The sequence below is a fragment of the Diorhabda sublineata genome, chromosome 6 (assembly GCF_026230105.1).
Source record: "Diorhabda sublineata isolate icDioSubl1.1 chromosome 6, icDioSubl1.1, whole genome shotgun sequence".
Classification (NCBI taxonomy): Eukaryota; Metazoa; Arthropoda; class Insecta; order Coleoptera; family Chrysomelidae; genus Diorhabda; species Diorhabda sublineata.
Window position 1 is genome coordinate 33,682,259 of NC_079479.1, and position 18,619 is coordinate 33,700,877.

The following is an 18,619-nucleotide window of genomic DNA, read 5'->3' on the forward strand; positions in this document are numbered from 1 at the left end:
CTTGTCCTCTGTCCAGTACTTAAACGGACCAAAACAAACAAATTTACGATAAGAAACAATATCAAGGAACGACTATCTGGATTAGCAATACTCCTAATGGAAGCTGAAGCCGAATATTGGTTTTGTGAAATAATTAATCAATAAAACAACATAATATAACGTTTTTCGTATTTATTTACACTCTTTATACTCGTGGGGTGAATTAATAAACATTGACTCTTAGTTCTTAATTTATTTATTTATAAAAATTTATAAATATCTCTTAAATAATTTCTGCGATTACTTTTGCAAATTGAATCTTTTCACTACGACTATCTTATATATTGAAAAAATTGATGATTTCCATTCCGAGTCCGTTCAGGCGTTCTACCCAACCGATTTGCTTAATTTTTTTTTCAATGAAAGGTATTGATGCACAGATCAGTCATCAACCATCGGATTTCATCCAATTTTCACCATTCTCAAGTTATTCTCAAATGCGATTTCCCCCTGTACATTACTTATGGGAGTTTTTCACATACACACGTTCTATCCTCAATATCTCAGGTTCTATTCAAGATAGAGACTCCGTTTTGGTTTAAGAACACCCGCTGAAACAGCCTCTTTCTTTTGAGTTTTTGAACACTTAAATCGGTTGAGTTGGGGAGGAGCTAGGCGCGGATATTCAATGTGGAGTTATGGATTTTTGTGGGTTTTTGGCAATTTTTCTACATTCAAAGATCTATATCTCAGGTTCTAATATAGCTACAGACTTCGTTTTTGTTTAAGAACACTCGCCGAAATACCTTCTTTCTTTTGAGTTTTTGAACTCTTAAATCGGTTGAGTTGGAGAGGAGCTGGGCGCGGACATTCAATGTGGAGTTATGGATTTTTGTAGGTTTTTGGCAATTTTTCTACATTCAAAGATCTATATCTCAGGTTCTAATATAGCTACAGACTTCGTTTTGGTTTAAGAACACTCTCTGAAAAACCTTCTTTCTTTTGAGTTTTTGAACACTTAAATCGGTTGAGTTGGAGAGGAGCTAGGCGCGGACTTTGGATTTTTGTAGGTTTTCGGCAATTTTTCTACATTCAAAGATCTATATCTCAGGTTCTAATATAGCTACAGACTTCGTTTTGATTTAAGAACACTCTCTGAAAAACCTTATTTCTTTTGAGTTTTTGAACACTTAAATCGGTTGAGTTGGAGAGGAGCTAGGCGCGGATATTCAATGTGGAGTTATGGATTTTTGTGGGTTTTTGGCAATTTTGCTACATTCAAAGATCTATATCTCAGGTTCTAATATAGCTACAGACTTCGTTTTGGTTTAAGAACACTCTCTGAAAAACCTTCTTTCTTTTGAGTTTTTGAACACTTAAATCGGTTGAGTTGGAGAGGAGCTAGGCGCGGACTTTGGATTTTTGTAGGTTTTCGGCAATTTTTCTACATTCAAAGATCTATATCTCAGGTTCTAATATAGCTACAGACTTCGTTTTGATTTAAGAACACTCTCTGAAAAACCTTATTTCTTTTGAGTTTTTGAACACTTAAATCGGTTGAGTTGGAGAGGAGCTAGGCGCGGATATTCAATGTGGAGTTATGGATTTTTGTGGGTTTTTGGCAATTTTTCTACATTCAAAGATCTATATCTCAGGTTCTAATATAGCTACAGAGTTCGTTCTTTTCTATTATAATGATTTCTGATACTTATTTAATGGATTCGATGCGAGCGAAGCCGCTGGTAAAAACTAGTTTATTTAAAACTTAACGTGTACACACATAATTTATACACCTACACCTATACACATAATTTATATACCTAAATAAAGATCTAGAACAAAAAGAATCAAAAGGAATAACCTTTATAATAAAATTCTATATTCTATTCTATAATAAAAAGTTCATAAAAGACGCGTCTGCCATTTATAAAAAACAGATGAAAGGCACATCGCGAATATGCCTAATTTTAAAATTTCTTTGAAGCTGAACAGTGCCGGACAGGTTCGTAATAATAATAAAACCTTTTTTTTTCGAATTCATATGCTTTTCAATATTTTCCTACCGGACAAACAATTTTTTCATTAACATATGTCTTTCGAAAACCTTCGCGCACCAGCAAGGTCCTTTTACTTTTGTTCCCTTGATCCACTTAATAAATATAACGTACCAAAGCACGGTAGTCGTTGGTAACGAAAGATTCGATTAGGATTAGATCAGCAAGATCTAGATTAGTAGGTCTATATCAGTAAATGGATCAGTAATATAATATGGTGTTCCAATTAACACCACCGTCTTCACTTTCTAACTAAAATAAAAAGAAAAATAAAAACTTGCAGTTTTCTCAAGAAACCCTGATTTTTCAATAGCAATGTCCTGATAAACATTAAGGTTTTGACAAATTTTGTAACCTTCAGCTCAAAACTTGTTCTCTTTGTGTATAATAGAACCAGCAATTTCTTCAATTGTTCTGTTTGGTTAGCTGCGAATAAATCTGAGAAAAAAAACGATGAAGAAGTTAATTGAAGAGTAAATAACCATGGATCATTAATTTGATCGCTAGAGGTCTTATTAATTCATGGAATTTCCAATTATTATGAATGATGTCGCTGGACATCAATCCCAAACATTCTCATACTAGATAACAACCGATTTGCTAGTAGTACTTTTGAAAATGTATAAGTACATTTACAATATTGCGTGTAGTATTAAGTAGGAGAAAAAATTAATTATGTGATCTTGGTTTCTTAATTAATGATGTCTCTAACTCACCCACGTATCATTGCTATTCGGTACAATTCATATCTTGTATAAATAGATTATCATTCGTGCGAAAAATATGGTATTTCCGTTATTTTTTTTTCTGCTGAAATATTTTAATTTGGAACAATTTAAATTATAAATTGACTACAAAAAAATGTGAGTACCATTGTCGCCTAACCGCACTTGAAGTGACGGCAAGTTGTTTTTGTCGCGTACACTATAGACAAATTATCTACCATCTGAATGTTGAAATATCGTATGATTCAAATACTTCTGGAAACGTGACGCTCTCGCCTGAAATATGCGAAAGAGACGCCTCAACGATACCGGCGGCGTCAGGTCTATACAATTTTTTTCAGCGGTCCATGGATGACTTCGAATATCATTGGCGTCTGTACGTACTTTGCGTGTCGTTTTTCGGAGTACTTATTTATTTCAAAATGTCTTTAATCGGTCATAGTTTTGCAAAAGCTCGTAGCGATCGACATGCGGTTTTAGACAAAATCGAAAAGGTGTTTGATAATTTTTCAGTGCTGTGGAATATTTGGAATGACAACTAGTTCCCATCATTGGTGAGTTCTTTTTTCTAAATAATCAATTGACAAGTCGGAGGACGTTTCTTCTGGTCATTATGCAACAAAATAAAAATTCCAAAAATTAGCCACAAACAAATATATTAAAATAAAATATATTTTTCAATTTTATCTTTATTCTTTTCGATTGGCCACGTTACGTTAATTAATTTTGTAACTGTAGTGATCATGACGTTGCTGTAGATCTATCTAGAACAATTGGAACCCATTATTGCATCCCTTGCGATTTCCACCGCTGCACAGTTTCGTTTGCAGTATCAATTTAAGAAGCTCATTAAGCTCTGGTGCCTATAAAGTTTGAATTTACTATTAGACTTGATGATAGACATGAAAATTGTCAAAGGAAACTGTATTTAGTAAGAGGATATCACCTTTTAGAGACGGAAGACTGAAGACAATAACTTGGTCGCGACAAATAGGGTGATTGTGAGTTTTAGTGTAAACACCATGTCCAGTATGAATATCATCAACTTAACTGTTCTATTAAATGCACAAAATCTTCTATTACGAATACAGTGCCTCTAGTAAACCAATCAGCACAGCCGTAGCTTTCTTTTCCATCAAGTAAATCTCCAACTAAAATATTTTACAGTATCTTTTGGTATTTTCATTTTCTCTTGCATTTTTATTCTAATTTTGGTGTAAAAGTAAGTTGTAGTATGTTTTTGAGCAGTTATCTCACAGTTTAGCACACAAAGTGTCTCAGAACTTTTTAGAAATTGGAATAATATCTGCGTTATCATGAATTTATTGCCCATTTCCACATCTCGGGTATCATTTTCAAGCATTTATTATAAAAAAAAAACAAACATACAGTATCAGTCATAAAACAAAATATGTATTTAATAAAGTGATGAAATAAGAAGTAATCATTGTAATTTTTCGGTACCTATTCGTGATGAGTATAAATTTAAACAGCGGTTATTTGGAAACAGTTTCGTAATATTGTATAAGAATGTTAAATATGAAATATAAAATTTTTGTTACAAGCTTCTTATCAAAAATCCTTCCCACATCACTTAGACGTTAAAATAAATTGTTAACACTCATCGCTTGCGTATATTTGTTGACTATATAAGTTTTTATTAGCATAAAAGTACCATTACAAGTTTTACTGCTGTGTTATTTTTTCATTTTGAATCGATTTTTCCATGCGACATGAGAAGTTCAATGTTTAAACTTGTTTGTTCTTAAATATGTCATAATTTGATTTATTTCATATACTATATAACCATTTGTACCATTGTTCGACGTAAAAATAAACAATTCAAATCCACTTGTCTAACTGTCTGGCGTTGGGAATTGTTGTGAACACACTATACATCAATAGTTTTTCCCATCCTATAGTTTGCGTCATAGACAACAAATAAAAATAAGAATTAAGAAAATACAGTGTATAATTGTTATATATTTAAATTTTTTATTCATAGATGTAACATCGTTCTACTTTTATTATTCAGTCGTTTTTTAGGGAAACTACTTTCGGTTCATTCTTCCTACTGAATTACATTCTATTCAAGGAATACTTGGGATCGTTATCATGATGGAAAATAAATAAAACGCTAGCCAAGACTCACTACATTTTTTTTTACTCTTTTTCGAAATGTAAGCGTTTTTACCTAGTTTCCAGTTGCACTGCCTCCAAACCATCCTCCAATGATTGACAAGCCTTCTCCGTGTTTTCTTAGATCCATTAACCTCAAAGTTTTACTCATCACTCTTTCCCACTCTTCATGCGTCCAATTGTTATGTTCCCTAGTCTATTTTTTCATTTTGAAGTCTTGAAATCTAGGTTTCTATCACCAAAGCTCCTGGTGGATGCATATTTTTTCACGTTGTAGTCCAAGAAAGCTTTTCACTCGCCAACTGTACGTCGCGTTTTCATGATCTTTCAAAAACTTCTTAGTGGCGTGAAAATTCTGGCTTATGACATTGTTAGGTGTTGTCTTTTTTTAGCTAGTTCTACTTGTAATCATCTTTGGATAGGAGATGTTCTGTAAGCTCCAGTTATCTGTTTCTGTACCTGTTTTATAATGGAGGACCCATAGTCGATCCTAGATCTTCTGACATGCCTGTAGATTAAGAGTAAAGTCTCTTGGTTAGATCAGTTGAATAACTCAAATTATTTAACGTTTTTCTTTGTCCTTATCTTATCAAGTTTCTACTGTAATTAGAAAACATTATGAGAAAATTTGAGTTGATTGAACGGTCTCAAACTAATCAAAAACATATCGATGTCATTAAATGATCTCCTTGTATATAATTAGTTGTAATACCAGGTCATTACAACATTTAATCTAATGATATATAATATGTATAATATTAAAAATGTACAACAGAAAGCACGAATAGTTGAAGTATGTTGTATACATTATAAAAACATCAGATACCATTTTAAATATTAATAGTCATACATTTATTTTATTGAACTACTGATAAACGCTATAATTTATCTCTGAATGGCTGTTAAAGCAATTATAAACAAATATATTCAATGTTCGAGAAAAAAAATGATTTTAGTTTTCAAATATTTAAATTAGTATCAAATGTGTAAATTAGCACCATCTCCAATTAGTTTTATCTGAAACCTTCTAGTTTTATCTTACACCAATAGAAGTTAATTTGAGATGTGTGGTTAAAAATTGTTTTGATATTCGATATTTAGGAAATAGACACCGACAAACGTAGTTTATAGACCAGAACGATATTTCTTAATCAAAATATGTTTATAGGAAACGTTGTACGTAGTTATGATAGCATATAACAGAGACTCTAAAAGTTGAATCAATTTTAAAACATAGTTCTTCTAAATTCAAATTACAAGTATCAATATTATCACAGTATGCATCATGGTGCTGGAAAAGAGTGTAAGACCTAAAGACACTTACATTGAAGAGCCAATATTTGTGAATAATTTGTCACCACTGTAATTTTTGATTTGACTTTGTATAGGAATCAAACCAAATCCTTCCTGTGAATTGTGAAACGCTACAAGATGGATCTTTTTACCTATGACTATCATTTTAATTTTTTGAAACAATATAAACCCAAAGGCAACTCTGTGATGAAGCTAAATCTAATACTTTTTTATTGGGATTCTGACGAAATTATATGACTAAGATTTTTCAAACGTGAACACGGTTGCTTAATATACTTCCATGTCTCACGTTCACAATATCGTTTCTGGTGCTTTTCTTTGTAACCTCGCTTATGTTGAAATTAATATTTGACGTAATCCTCCATACTAATGACTCTAAAATGCGAATTTTTGTGCTGTTTCATGACCATGGATGAAACGTGGGTCCATTACTTCACACCCGAAACAAAACCATGGACTGAAACGGGAGAACCGGCCCCAGAGATCGTTCCATCTGCAGGAAAGGCCATGGGGTCGGTTTTTTGGGATGCGCGTGGGATAATTTTCTTGAAAAAAGAAAAACTATCAACGAATCATGCCAAAACGGCCGCATTTGGTTAAGAAGAAAGTGTTGTTGTATCAAAACAATGTACCAGCTCTCACATCCGTTATTGCAATGGCCAAAATTAATTTTGAATTGCTACCTCATGCACCCTATTTGCCAGATTTAGCCTCATCGGATTATTTTTTGGTACCAGACTTGTAATAATGGCTAAATGGATAGAGATATTATTTTCCCAAATTCTTTTGCTTTCTTTGTTGGACCAGAAACTTGAGGAACCATCCTTATATACTGATTCTCTCTCCTCCATTTAGTCCATTGGAACCAAACATCTACCAAGTCTCTCTCATCTGTTTTTTTCTTAATATTACAACAACACTTGGGAAAACAGTCCATCTTGTAAATGATTACAAATTTCATATCAACGACCTATGATATAACAATCCATATTCTCCATGAATTTTTCAAAAAGGAAAGAAGCTACAAAGAGTCATATGTACCGATTCCAGAAAATATTTCACCACGTACCAACGATTTTATCTGAAAGGAAAAAACAATCAACTGCCCAATAATTATTTTTTATGTTCATTGTCGTATCAACTTCAAAGGTTATTAGCGACATGTCAGTTGTTCACAATTTATGATATAATTGAGTGTCTTTTAGATATTGACTAAGTTTATGGTATTACAATTATTGTTAAGTAGAGAAATTATGGAAAGTTGCTAGTTTTTGTACTTTTGACAGTTCTACAATAAATTTTTCACGTTTATATTAACATTACAAGTTTCGCATATTGGTGAGTTTTCTCGGTTAAATAAATACGATTTTTAAAACTGTTCTTTCATGGTTGGACGGATGGTTTTATAGATTTCAATATCGACTGCTATCTAATTCACTTAATTTGCCACTAGCACTGAAATTTTTGTTTTGATTGTCCCTTTAAAGTCGTTTGTTATCACTTCCCGTACAATTATTGGTTCGTTGTTATCTGTTGCTTCTTTAACACATTTGTCTGCTTTTTCGTTTCCTTGGATGCTTGTATGTGATGGGACCCAAATGATTGATACGTTTGCCTTAGATTGGTGGATAAGGTGTAATTGGGTTTTAATAAGGATACCTACCTATAGGGCGTTTGGAAAAAAGTTGTTGAATGGCTTGTATTGAGATCTGTAATAATGGCTGTTCTATTGTATTGATCTGCTCTAGCGATATGTTTTGGAGGCGTCGGTGTACAAAAAATGATATTCTTTGAAGCTTTCTTCCGTTTCTTCCGATTGTGTTGTTAGAGAACGGTTTGAACCGCCCAATAATGAGGATTACAATTTTAGAGTCTCTCACGGCTAATAGTTTTTACCACAAAATACATTTATGTGTTTTTATAGTTTTAAATCATTTTAATTTGTACATTTTTGTTTTTGTGCAATTGACCATTGTTGTCGAGGCACAGTTATAACACCCAATGACTGGTCTATATAAATTTCATAATACTGCTCTACTTAACAAACTCGCATGTGTTTAAATGATAGATATATTACATTTCAATTACTAACATGTGTTTTTATTTGTTGCAGGATATTAAAACAACCAGGAAAGGCAATTTTTTATTTATTAACTATCATGGTAAGTAGAATATTAATTAATTTATTTATTTATTAAATTGTAGTAAGTCCAATTATCATGTTTTTTGGTTAATTATTAAATTCCGTCGACCTGTCTGTCACTTGTCATATTTTTGAAGGAATTTCGTAATGTTCCAATGTACTTTGAAATGTCTAAAATGGAAAATTCATCAATATTAATTGATAATTATTGGACACGTACCTGTTAATACAAATTTTTGAAACAATGTCTCGAATCTAAGGTACAGATAAAAGGTTTTATTGGAATGACCATTGGAATGTTCTCAGTTTGGTAATTAAGTCACATTTTCAATCCTTTGATGTATATATTTGATTAAATATCCAAAATTATCGACAGTTTTATGCTGGATAACATTATTTGAGAAATTTCTATAAAATAAGTGAAATTAGTCATCGGCATCGAGAAATTCCTCGACCTTGACCTCGATTATATGTTCAAAATTCCAAAATGTTCCAAAGTCTAATGTATATTCGGTTATATATTCCAATAGGAATAGTAACCGCTCATTCAAGAACTCTTTGACTCATTTATTGTGGTGAGTCAATCCACGTTCTAACCATTTTCTTGTTTAAAGTAAAGTTCATTGTATGTTTTGCTCTTTCCCGCTATTTCTCTCCACTTTTTCCTGTCCTAGGTTTTGTAACCTTAAATTCCCGACAGGAAACTCCTCCTCAGGAAGTGGTAGTCGGCCTCAGTTAAAATATATAAAAACTGGTACTCACAAGGGGTGAACAATTAATATTAGATTGAACGCCATCAGCTTTTTAACAAATGACGTTAAAGATTAATAAATAAAGCGGAAAAACTGGAAACAAAAATTAAACACGGACACGATTATCCAAATTAATATTTATTGTTAGGAATAATGAAAAAAAGTTTAAGCTCAGCAACAAATAAATTTATTGAAAAAATAATAAATTATCATTTTCTGCGTATCCAAAAGAGCACAACGAACAAAGGCAGTTATAAAAAGAACTCAGACTTGTCTATATTAAACTGGATTTGCAGATGTTAGAGTTGAGGTAGAGTTTGTGGTCTGGTGGTTATTGTGGAAACTCCAAACCTGACAGCTGTAGAGCTGCAGGGAAAAATATAACGGGAGCACAGATGGAAATTACTAAAAAAGGAACGAGTAGGTAGAGCAGATTTGAATAAAAAGGAGCTTATCAAACTAATTCATATGTATAAAGATAACTGAAATTTTTGTGAACACGATAAAAAAAAGGTTAAAATTTACTTTTGTTTGAAGTGTAGATGTAGAGGAAAGATCAGTTTCGAGGTTTTATTGAATTTCTCTGATTCGAAAGTTAGAATAAATAAATCCGAAGTGACTGTCACATAATATGTGAACAAAAGAATATTCAAAATGTTTGGAGAAAAACGTAACAAGCCAAAAGGCATGTTACAGATTTTCCCATTGGATTTTTGGTTTTCCTTTTGGCCGGTTCCTAACGGTTTCCATTATGTTATTTTTCTAACTTCACTATTATTTTTTATCCGTGTTATGTTTCCTAGCCATCGTATGCGCTGCGATTCTATATAACTGGTGATAGTCTCATCAATTAAGATTTCAGCGCTCTTATTATCATTTTTATTTCGAAGGTGTTTAGTTTTTTTTCATCGGCTTTGGTTACATTCATCGTTTCCCTTTCATAGGATACTGTCGGCCTTAGTACTGCCATTTTTCTTTCTTTCCAATTCCATATACTCAGTCTTACTTCATTCAGTAATCTAACCTAACCTAACCACTATTTGAAAAAGCACTAATTGAAATTTTTGAATAGTCAAGGTATGTTTTGACAATTACTTTCTACAAGATTCCTTCTCAGTTTTGATCTTGTTCAGATTGATGCATGGAGATTGTCAGACCTTTTATTTGAGATATTGACTTTATAGAAATAAATCTTATAGGGTGAGATCTGGTTTCACATTTTTCGATTGATAGTTTTCGAAAAACTATCACTGTTATCTAACAAAAATTATTACTGATTAATACTAGGTCTAGAGCATCGAAAACTATGATTTATTGAATCCATAGAGGAAAAAATGTTATTACCATAAATTAAACTACAGAAAAACAGTAATAAAAATACCGTGAATGAATTTTTATAGCAGCAATTATTCACACTGCAACTATTTCAACTATGTCTCATATTCTTATAAGTCAAGACGAAAAATGATAACTTAAACTCGTTCCGACATGTTTAAATGTTATATGTGGGTAGAAGATATTCATTTTCTGTTACAAAGTCCATTATTGACGACTTTTTTTGTCCACATGTTGTATGTAGTCGCCAATTTTAGTCCCTACTACTCATTTGCTATTTCTCTTTAGTCCATTGATAATTTTCATTCATTTTTAACTTGTTCGTAGTTTTTGGGTTTAAATCTAATTCAGATGTTGAAGTTTTTACACCTTTTTTTCTATAAAAATTAGTTGAAATTAGGTTTGAATGCAACAGCTATGTAGTAATCTTTCTTTATTGAAGTTTATGTATGAATTTTTCAGTTGGAATGCAGAATTTGCACCGTTTCGTGCAATTTGCAAGAAATTGCGTGCAATTTTGAACCTAATCCTTAACTAACACTTGATTATATTATACAAAACAGACTTTTCCAGACAATTTTCTAAATTTTTCGTTTCGCAAGAACCATCCTCGTAATTCAAGGAATATATAAAAAGAAATACCGAAATCGATTCTGCTTTTTCTATATATTTACGTTTAGCGATTTATTTTTATATTGTAGATAAGGAAACTAATATTTCTATGAGAAAAACTCAAATTTTTTGGTCTATAATTTGCGATTTCTACAAAAGGTTTTCATATGTAAAAATTCCAACGCCTCAATCATTCTTTTTTTGATTATTGATGAAACAAGACAACTAAAGCAGTAAAAAATCAACCTATAGCCAGCACTTGTCGATTTTCGGACTCCTTTGGACCTTATATATATATCATACAACACCACCATTAGGTAATATCTACAAAATAATGAAAAATGAATTTATCTAATTAACCCGAAACATGAAAAATCAGTGGTGAGACAGTGGACAGTTACCAGAACAAAAAGAGGTCGATTAAAGCAAAGTCTGGTTGTGTCTGGTGGAATTTTGAAGGTTTAATATACTTCGAAATCTTTTCAGATAATCGAGTTATTAATGAGGTTTTATCCGAGAAATATACAGATTTACTTAATCTAAGAAAGAGCTTAGAACTTCCAATGTCAGATTACTATTTGTTTAGATCCATGGCGGGACTCTTGTGTGGCAAAAAATTTGAATCAAAAGATGTTGAAAATGCAGTGCGATAATTTTCTATGTCTAAATTCAAATAACAGTTTTACCAATATATTAAAGTAAACGTTGGGCATTATTTATGATACACCCTTTATAAAAGGATCACCCTGTGTGAAAAAACAATAAATTATTTATGAAGTTTTCATAGAACATAACTGCATCGTTGTCTAGAAGTAATATTAGTAAATAAAAACCAAATTTTTATTGCATCGTCTACACTTTATGTTAGCAAACATAAAATTTGTCGTTTCTCTTTATCTTTATTGTGTTACCAATTTCTGTATGATTTAATGATAATAACCGCCGTAGTCTTTTTAGATACATAACGTCGGCGCCATTCTTCTGTCCCACCACCCACCAACAACATTTCAGACTCTCTCTCACCTTTTTCAGTTTCTCCCAAAGACCGCAACACCCAATTAACCATACATTTTCACCTGTAAGCCACGGCGGAGTACATTTTCTCCCGTTTGCCATTCGCTGTTTCCACTATCGTAATTATAATTGTTTTACTTATAAGGTCACTTGTCGGTTATTCTAAACATGGCGCCCAATAAACAAAAGATATAATCGCCGATCTCGTTACGACGACCAACTTCTAAAGATTTGTAACTTTTGCGCGACTTTTTAATTGACGTTGCGTTTACGATCTTAAAAAATGTCCAAATGTATGTTAACCGAAATAAATAACCTCAAAGAACAAGTCTGATAGAACGTAGGTGGATGGCCCCGAAAAAACGTTTTCTTCCAGCATTGAAAATCTTGTTAGTAAGAACTATGAGAGGAAAATTCTGCTTTTCGTGTGATTTCTATCGTTTTCTTTATTTGTTTCTCTTACACAGCCACTACATTCTTTTAAAAGTAGATAGAAGACTTTAGATGAGCTGGAAACTGATCTAACGTTTTATTCTAAAATTTTAGATCTTTATTACCCAGGAAAAGATAAAAAATGATGCATTTTAGACGAGGAAGCGATGCTGAAGCTGCCAGGAGGTATAAGGCGACGTGGTCATCGATTTGGATTCAAACATTGCTTGTGAGGAATGGACCAGTTAATTGTTCTGTCTATTTTCACTGAAGAAGCTTTTTCTTTGCGCGAATCAGAGTTTTTAAATTCCTACATAATGCCACAGTCATTACCATTTATAGAAAATTCAATAATTACTTTGAGTTCATTTGAAGTAACTCAATTAACATAAGTAGCTCAAAGTTAGAAGATAATTGGTCTATTAAAATATAAGTCATTTAGGTCTTAATGTGAGTACCGTAATCAGGTCAAGGAAGTAAGGCAGGACCATGCGCCCCAAAAGATTGAGTCTGAAGGAACGAAAATAAGATGCGGTATTGATTATTTTTTCTCTTATATATGTGATCTGGACTTTTGGGAACCAGTTGTCTTCACAGATGAAAAAACAAGTGAGGGACGTATTCGCGTTTACAGATAACCAAATTCAATATTTGAAGAGATGTATGGTCTTGGAAAAGTATCAATGAGCCTGGCGTTTTGTTGGAGGATTGGTACAAGGTTCAACTCTGAAGCTGTCCACCCTGCCCCCATAATTCAACTATGGTTTCGAGAAAACAATATTGAGACTTTACCGTGGCCGGTGAATGATTAGTCTTGATATAAATCCCATCCAAAATTTATGGGGTAGTAAATTCAAGTTTTTTGGCAATTTTTTTTTGTTTAAAGTTTGTAAATATTTGGATATACATAGTTTTTTTAATGATTTTCATGATGACTTGTCATAACCAAGACCTTAACGTCTAACGAATTGGAACTCCACCATATTGGATACAATCGAAGCAGCTTTCTATTTCCAATTTTTTTGACTTCTAAACTACATTCTTATTTTTTATTGGAAAGCTATATCCTGATTAAATAACAAATGAATGCGTATTTTTGTATTAATTCATATCTTTTTAATGACTTTCGTTTTCTGTTGTTTCAGTTTTTGATTGTAAGGGAATCCCATGAAGTCAATAGGTGTTTTCAGAATTGTTTCGGACCCGTTATAAGAATTAAAATCTACAATCAACTATCACAAGGGTACCTCCACGTCAATGGCAGCAATGTCGTAGCAACTTCAGATGAAGAAGACGGTAAGTTTTTTATCCAGATATTTTAAAAATTTTTTTCTGGCCAATAGTCAGTCATTAGTATAGGGAATTTACGATTTTCATGGTGAAAAATTTGGTGAAACACATTTAAATTACTATGAAAACAACAGAAACTGTAAACAAAAAGTAATTCTGATATAAAACGAAAAAACTGTTTAAATTTATACCGAAATGATATTGAATCATCAGCCAGTTCCAATATTCAATAATAGTAGAAATAACGAAGTTGAGGAAGCTTTATTCTCAATTCTGGTTAAAAAATAGTTAACTATTGATTCACACGATTGAATATCTTTAGATAAAATTCTGATGCTCATTTTTTGATCTTTTCAACTATGTAATATTTGAAAAACTGTATTGTATTGACGCGTTTTTTGTTTCAGGTATCATATACAAAATTTCAGCTGGTAGGAATTTCTATCTGTACGATATGAAAGCGGAAAAATTCATTTGTTGGAAAAAAGCACAAATTAAAAAAAGACATAGGGCACATACGTCTCTAATAGCTAAGGTGAGTAAAACCTTGACCCGATTTAAAAATTATTAGAGGTTGCTAACATGCTAAAAATATTTTTGGTGATTTGGTCTGTCAAAATCATCTTAAATTGATGCCGAAATGTAATAATTCTTTAAGAATTGATAATACATTGAACATTTAACCACTCCTGTCATTTTGACAGGTCCTCATCCTTGTTCGCATCACAGATTCTGGGAAGTCTTACCTTTTTGTTAAGAGTTAGCCTGTTGGTTATAAACTTTTATCTTCTTGGCCTTGGTGGGTCTTAATGTGTGTATGTTTTCGCTGTCTCGGGTAAACCCTTTTCAATCTTCTTCGGCAAAAAAAGATCTAATCCTAGTAGTCCAATCCTTGATATATAACTCGATATTTGCTTGTAAAGTACGGAGTTACTGAGTCGGGAGGTGTCCTCTTGTGGGTTGACTCAGAAAACCTGGGATCTTGTGAAAGAAATTTTGTGTTTTTGTCGTTAGAATTGAACTTCTTGTATTATTTTTCGAAGTTTCATTTGGAAAAGCAAATGAAGATTCATAATTCCTACATCCTGACGTTATTTCTTTATTGTTCCAGAAACATAGCAGTAAGAGTTGCCAATTCCGGGACATGGTTGCAAAGGAGATGGGCGGCTACGTGAATTTGGTAGCGGCTTTCAATACCACTTTAAAAATGAAATTTAACCGCAAAGGTAAATTCGCTTCCCATGATTGCGCACCCAAAACTCATACTAAGTGTCCCCAACAATCTATATTCTTAATACAAGTGTACGAAGACATACGCTCCGAAGACGGGTGTAAGTGTCCAGAAGCCAGGCATCATTTCTGTAAGGCAAGATTTTCTAAAATGAAAGTGTTCGGAAATATTTGCAATCAAAGTAACGAAACATTTGATTTGTAGAAAATTGAGAAGTTGGTTTTTTTTTAACACAAAAGTCATAGCAGAAAGATAAGTTATAAATTCAGGATTATTAAGAATTTTTTTTTATATTTACATAGTAATATATCAATCAGCTTATTAGGTAAAATCTAATTAACCGCTCAGATTTTGATCTAATACATTTATTAAATGTCAACAGCAAGTGAAGTTAAAAAGTTTTTCTTATATATTGTTTTGCTTAGCCATTCCAAAAAGATTAAATCTTAACTAGTTACCAAAAAATTATTTGATCAGTAAATAAATGAAAGTTTGACTAACAATCATAAATTGCTATGTCGAAATTGGAATGTTAAGCTGAAAAATAACAAAAACAGTGATAAATCATTGAAAATTACAACAAAATAGTCCTTGAATTTATGAGAGTATTTGTTGGAAGTACGGAAATAGGATAATTAAACAAATAAAATAAAAATACCGTATACCTTCGTTATTATCTGGCTCGAAAGACCTAAAGATTGCATACTAAATCCTAATATTCAACTCCACATTCATTTTGGTTGACCAAAAATCTATTGTGTAAGTTTGTTAATTCTAAATATAATCATAAAATTGATTTTTTGACATAATTACATTTTGTAATAACAAACTGTTTAATTTCCAATGTTCTGCTGACATAAATTCGAATTGTTGCCCTTCAACAATAATTTTTCATAATTTTTTTTATGAATGTTTACGTCTCTTTTAGTACTCTAGTTAATGAATTTAATAATCTATATTTTCGTTGTACAAATATTGACTCTATTTTGTAATTATTAAACTTTACAAACACTAGTAGTCTAACTTTCAAATTAAAATATAAAAAACTCGAGAAACCATGATAAAGAAGATGAAATTTCATCAAATAACTTTCTCAAAATGTTGTTGGAAATTATGATGAAATAATGGTAGGACATTCTATTATAGTTATTAGCTAAGATGTTTCTCTAATAGATGGAGGTAGTGAGCAGAAAAACAATCAAAGTTCTAAATATAGAAAGTAAACTTCGCCAAAGAAAAAACAATCACGTCGCTATAAATTCAAATCAATGCAATGATAGAGAAAGTGTTGCTTAGTCGAGCTCATTTCGGTCCAAATTTTTCGACTCAGTCCTCAACTCCCTTTTCAGTCGTTGAAGTTTAGATGGTATCAAATCTGTGTTCTGTAAATATTGTCCTATACATGCTCAATAAGGTTTAAGCCCGTGCTGCGTGTAGCCACTTCATTACACCACGTTATTATGTATTAACACAAAGTTATCGCCTATAAAGGGACAAGCTGCCCTTCTCTTGTAAATCTTAATCCAACTGCCCGATGATCTCTGGTCATTTAAGATGCAGTGTGAGCTACCTTGGCTCTAAGTTCCATCATTTCACATTTCGAGCTTCATCTGATACTTGTTGATGCTGTGTAGCTAACCCTTTCCGGGATATAGTTGACTGATTAATTTCCAGTATATTGAAAAACTTTAATCCCTTGTTAAACTTAAATTTTTGTTTCCACACTCTTCCATAGTCAATATTAATTTGAAAAAATAACCAATAAAACAGAAACTGTGTACTTTCGATCCGTGCCGAGATAAACTGATAGAAAGCAAAATCCTAATCAAAATACAACTATTTCGAAAGAAAATTTATTTAAAAAATATATTTTACGGATGGTATACGTGTGGAAGTTCGTTTGGTATCCAAAGAAATTTATTTTCAGAAGATGATTTGAAGAATGTATCGCTTGTTTAATTCATTCGTAATATCAACAACCGATACTGCTTATTATCGCTTGTAACCCTTCAAAAACCCCAATTAATCCCAATCTACTTTCTCTCCGTAGGTATGTTTAATTCATGAGATGAACCCAGTTACGTATAATTTGGAAATAAAGACACATGTGTATTTATTAAAATAGTTCCGAGTCTCATCTTTATATGACTTTCTTCTTAAACATTCATAATTGATTGGGGGCATTGAAGCAACTCAATTTTTCTTTTATTCCGTCTTTAATCAAGACGTAATCGTTGTTTGATGTTAATATAGGAAATGGAGTTTGGAAATGGGAAGCTTGAGAAGTATTAATATGAGACAGAGTGAAAGTTTTATAGCGAGTTTAATCAAACAGGAAGCTTTGATATATTATTTAAAGCAGTAATTTTGAGGGAAAAAATATTGTTGTAGTGGTTATTAGAAAAACTAAAGTATATTAAAGAATAATTATCAATGAAGGTTAAAAAAATACAGTACATTTTTTACACATTTACAGGTATTTTAGTGAGATGTGTCTTCTCTAAAAAGATGATTACGTCGAGCTTTTCTAGTGAATCAGTATTATCATTATCTAATACCTTCTACAACAAACAATGTCCAATTGACCAGTGGCGGATCCAAAGGGAGGCTGTCGGACTGAACCCCCTTCAAAAATATCTGAAATGTTTTTTGTAAGATTTTTTGCAAATATAATGAATCTGAAGCTTTTAGAATATATTCATTTTCAAGAATAACGTAATTCCACTTCAATTTTAATACTTTTTATAATGTCTTAGTTAGATTTACTTTATCTGCACACAATCAACATGGAGTATTTTTATTTTTGTGCCCGCTCCGTTTATCTAGTTACAGCCCTCTCCAAGATCCGCCAGTGAATCTAATCAATTTATTATCATTCTGCTTTGACTAATCTAGAAAATTCTATATTATATTATACTGTATGTATATGTACAAATGTTAAAAATCTTTTATATATTAATTTATTTTGCTATAATTTAATTTTTGTATTATTTTGTGAATTATTGTCATTTAGGTTATGAATGTCGAATGTACAGTATTTTTTATTTCGACCCCTATGGGGTTTACCCTTAACAATACCTAACTTTTGTATATTATTATTTATTTTTATGAATACCATAATTTTGCACATTTAGTTGTTCAAACGATCCATGTTTTAATGGTTTTCTAATAAGAAAGTAAGAATTGCAGAATACCAAATAAAAACTGAGGCCCCGAATTTTAGAAACATTTCGATAATTGAAATAAATGTCTATCCGCTGTTATATGTTAGCCTCGTAATTGTTATATAAGATCTGTAGGCATTGTCTTTAATTTATACATTCCAACTTGTATGCATTTACAATAAAAGTATAAGAAAATATTCAAGTATCGTTTTTTTTTACTTCCAATAATTATAAACAAGTAAAAAGTCATTGCACTCTTACCGAAAGAGACTTGAGTGCATTTTTTACAGTTAGAAATCAGTGAATATTAACAAAAATCCCAATTTATGAAAAATTTGACATTTCGACTTGTTGCGGTCATTATCACAATGTTAACATGGACAACCTGCAAAATTATATTTTTACCTGTATTTAAAATTACATTTAAGTTAATTT

General features: G+C 31.8%; 1 protein-coding gene across 4 annotated transcripts in view; it reads left to right on the forward strand.

The window, feature by feature from the left end:
• The window catches only part of LOC130445800 (uncharacterized), a 111,891-nt gene extending 93,510 nt beyond the window's left edge, over positions 1–18,381 (forward strand). For 3 of the 4 annotated variants that reach the window (XM_056781682.1, XM_056781684.1, XM_056781685.1), the window contains 4 exons: positions 8,325–8,373; positions 13,645–13,795; positions 14,197–14,324; positions 14,901–18,381. In XM_056781682.1, the coding sequence (XP_056637660.1) occupies positions 8,325–8,373; positions 13,645–13,795; positions 14,197–14,324; positions 14,901–15,224 (652 nt within the window). In that variant the 3' untranslated portion in view covers positions 15,225–18,381. Of the gene's footprint in view, positions 1–3,208; positions 3,313–8,324; positions 8,374–13,644; positions 13,796–14,196; positions 14,325–14,900 lie in introns of those variants that run through there. The other variant, XM_056781683.1, reaches the window with a different exon arrangement.
• The last annotated feature ends 238 nt before the right edge of the window (positions 18,382–18,619 follow it).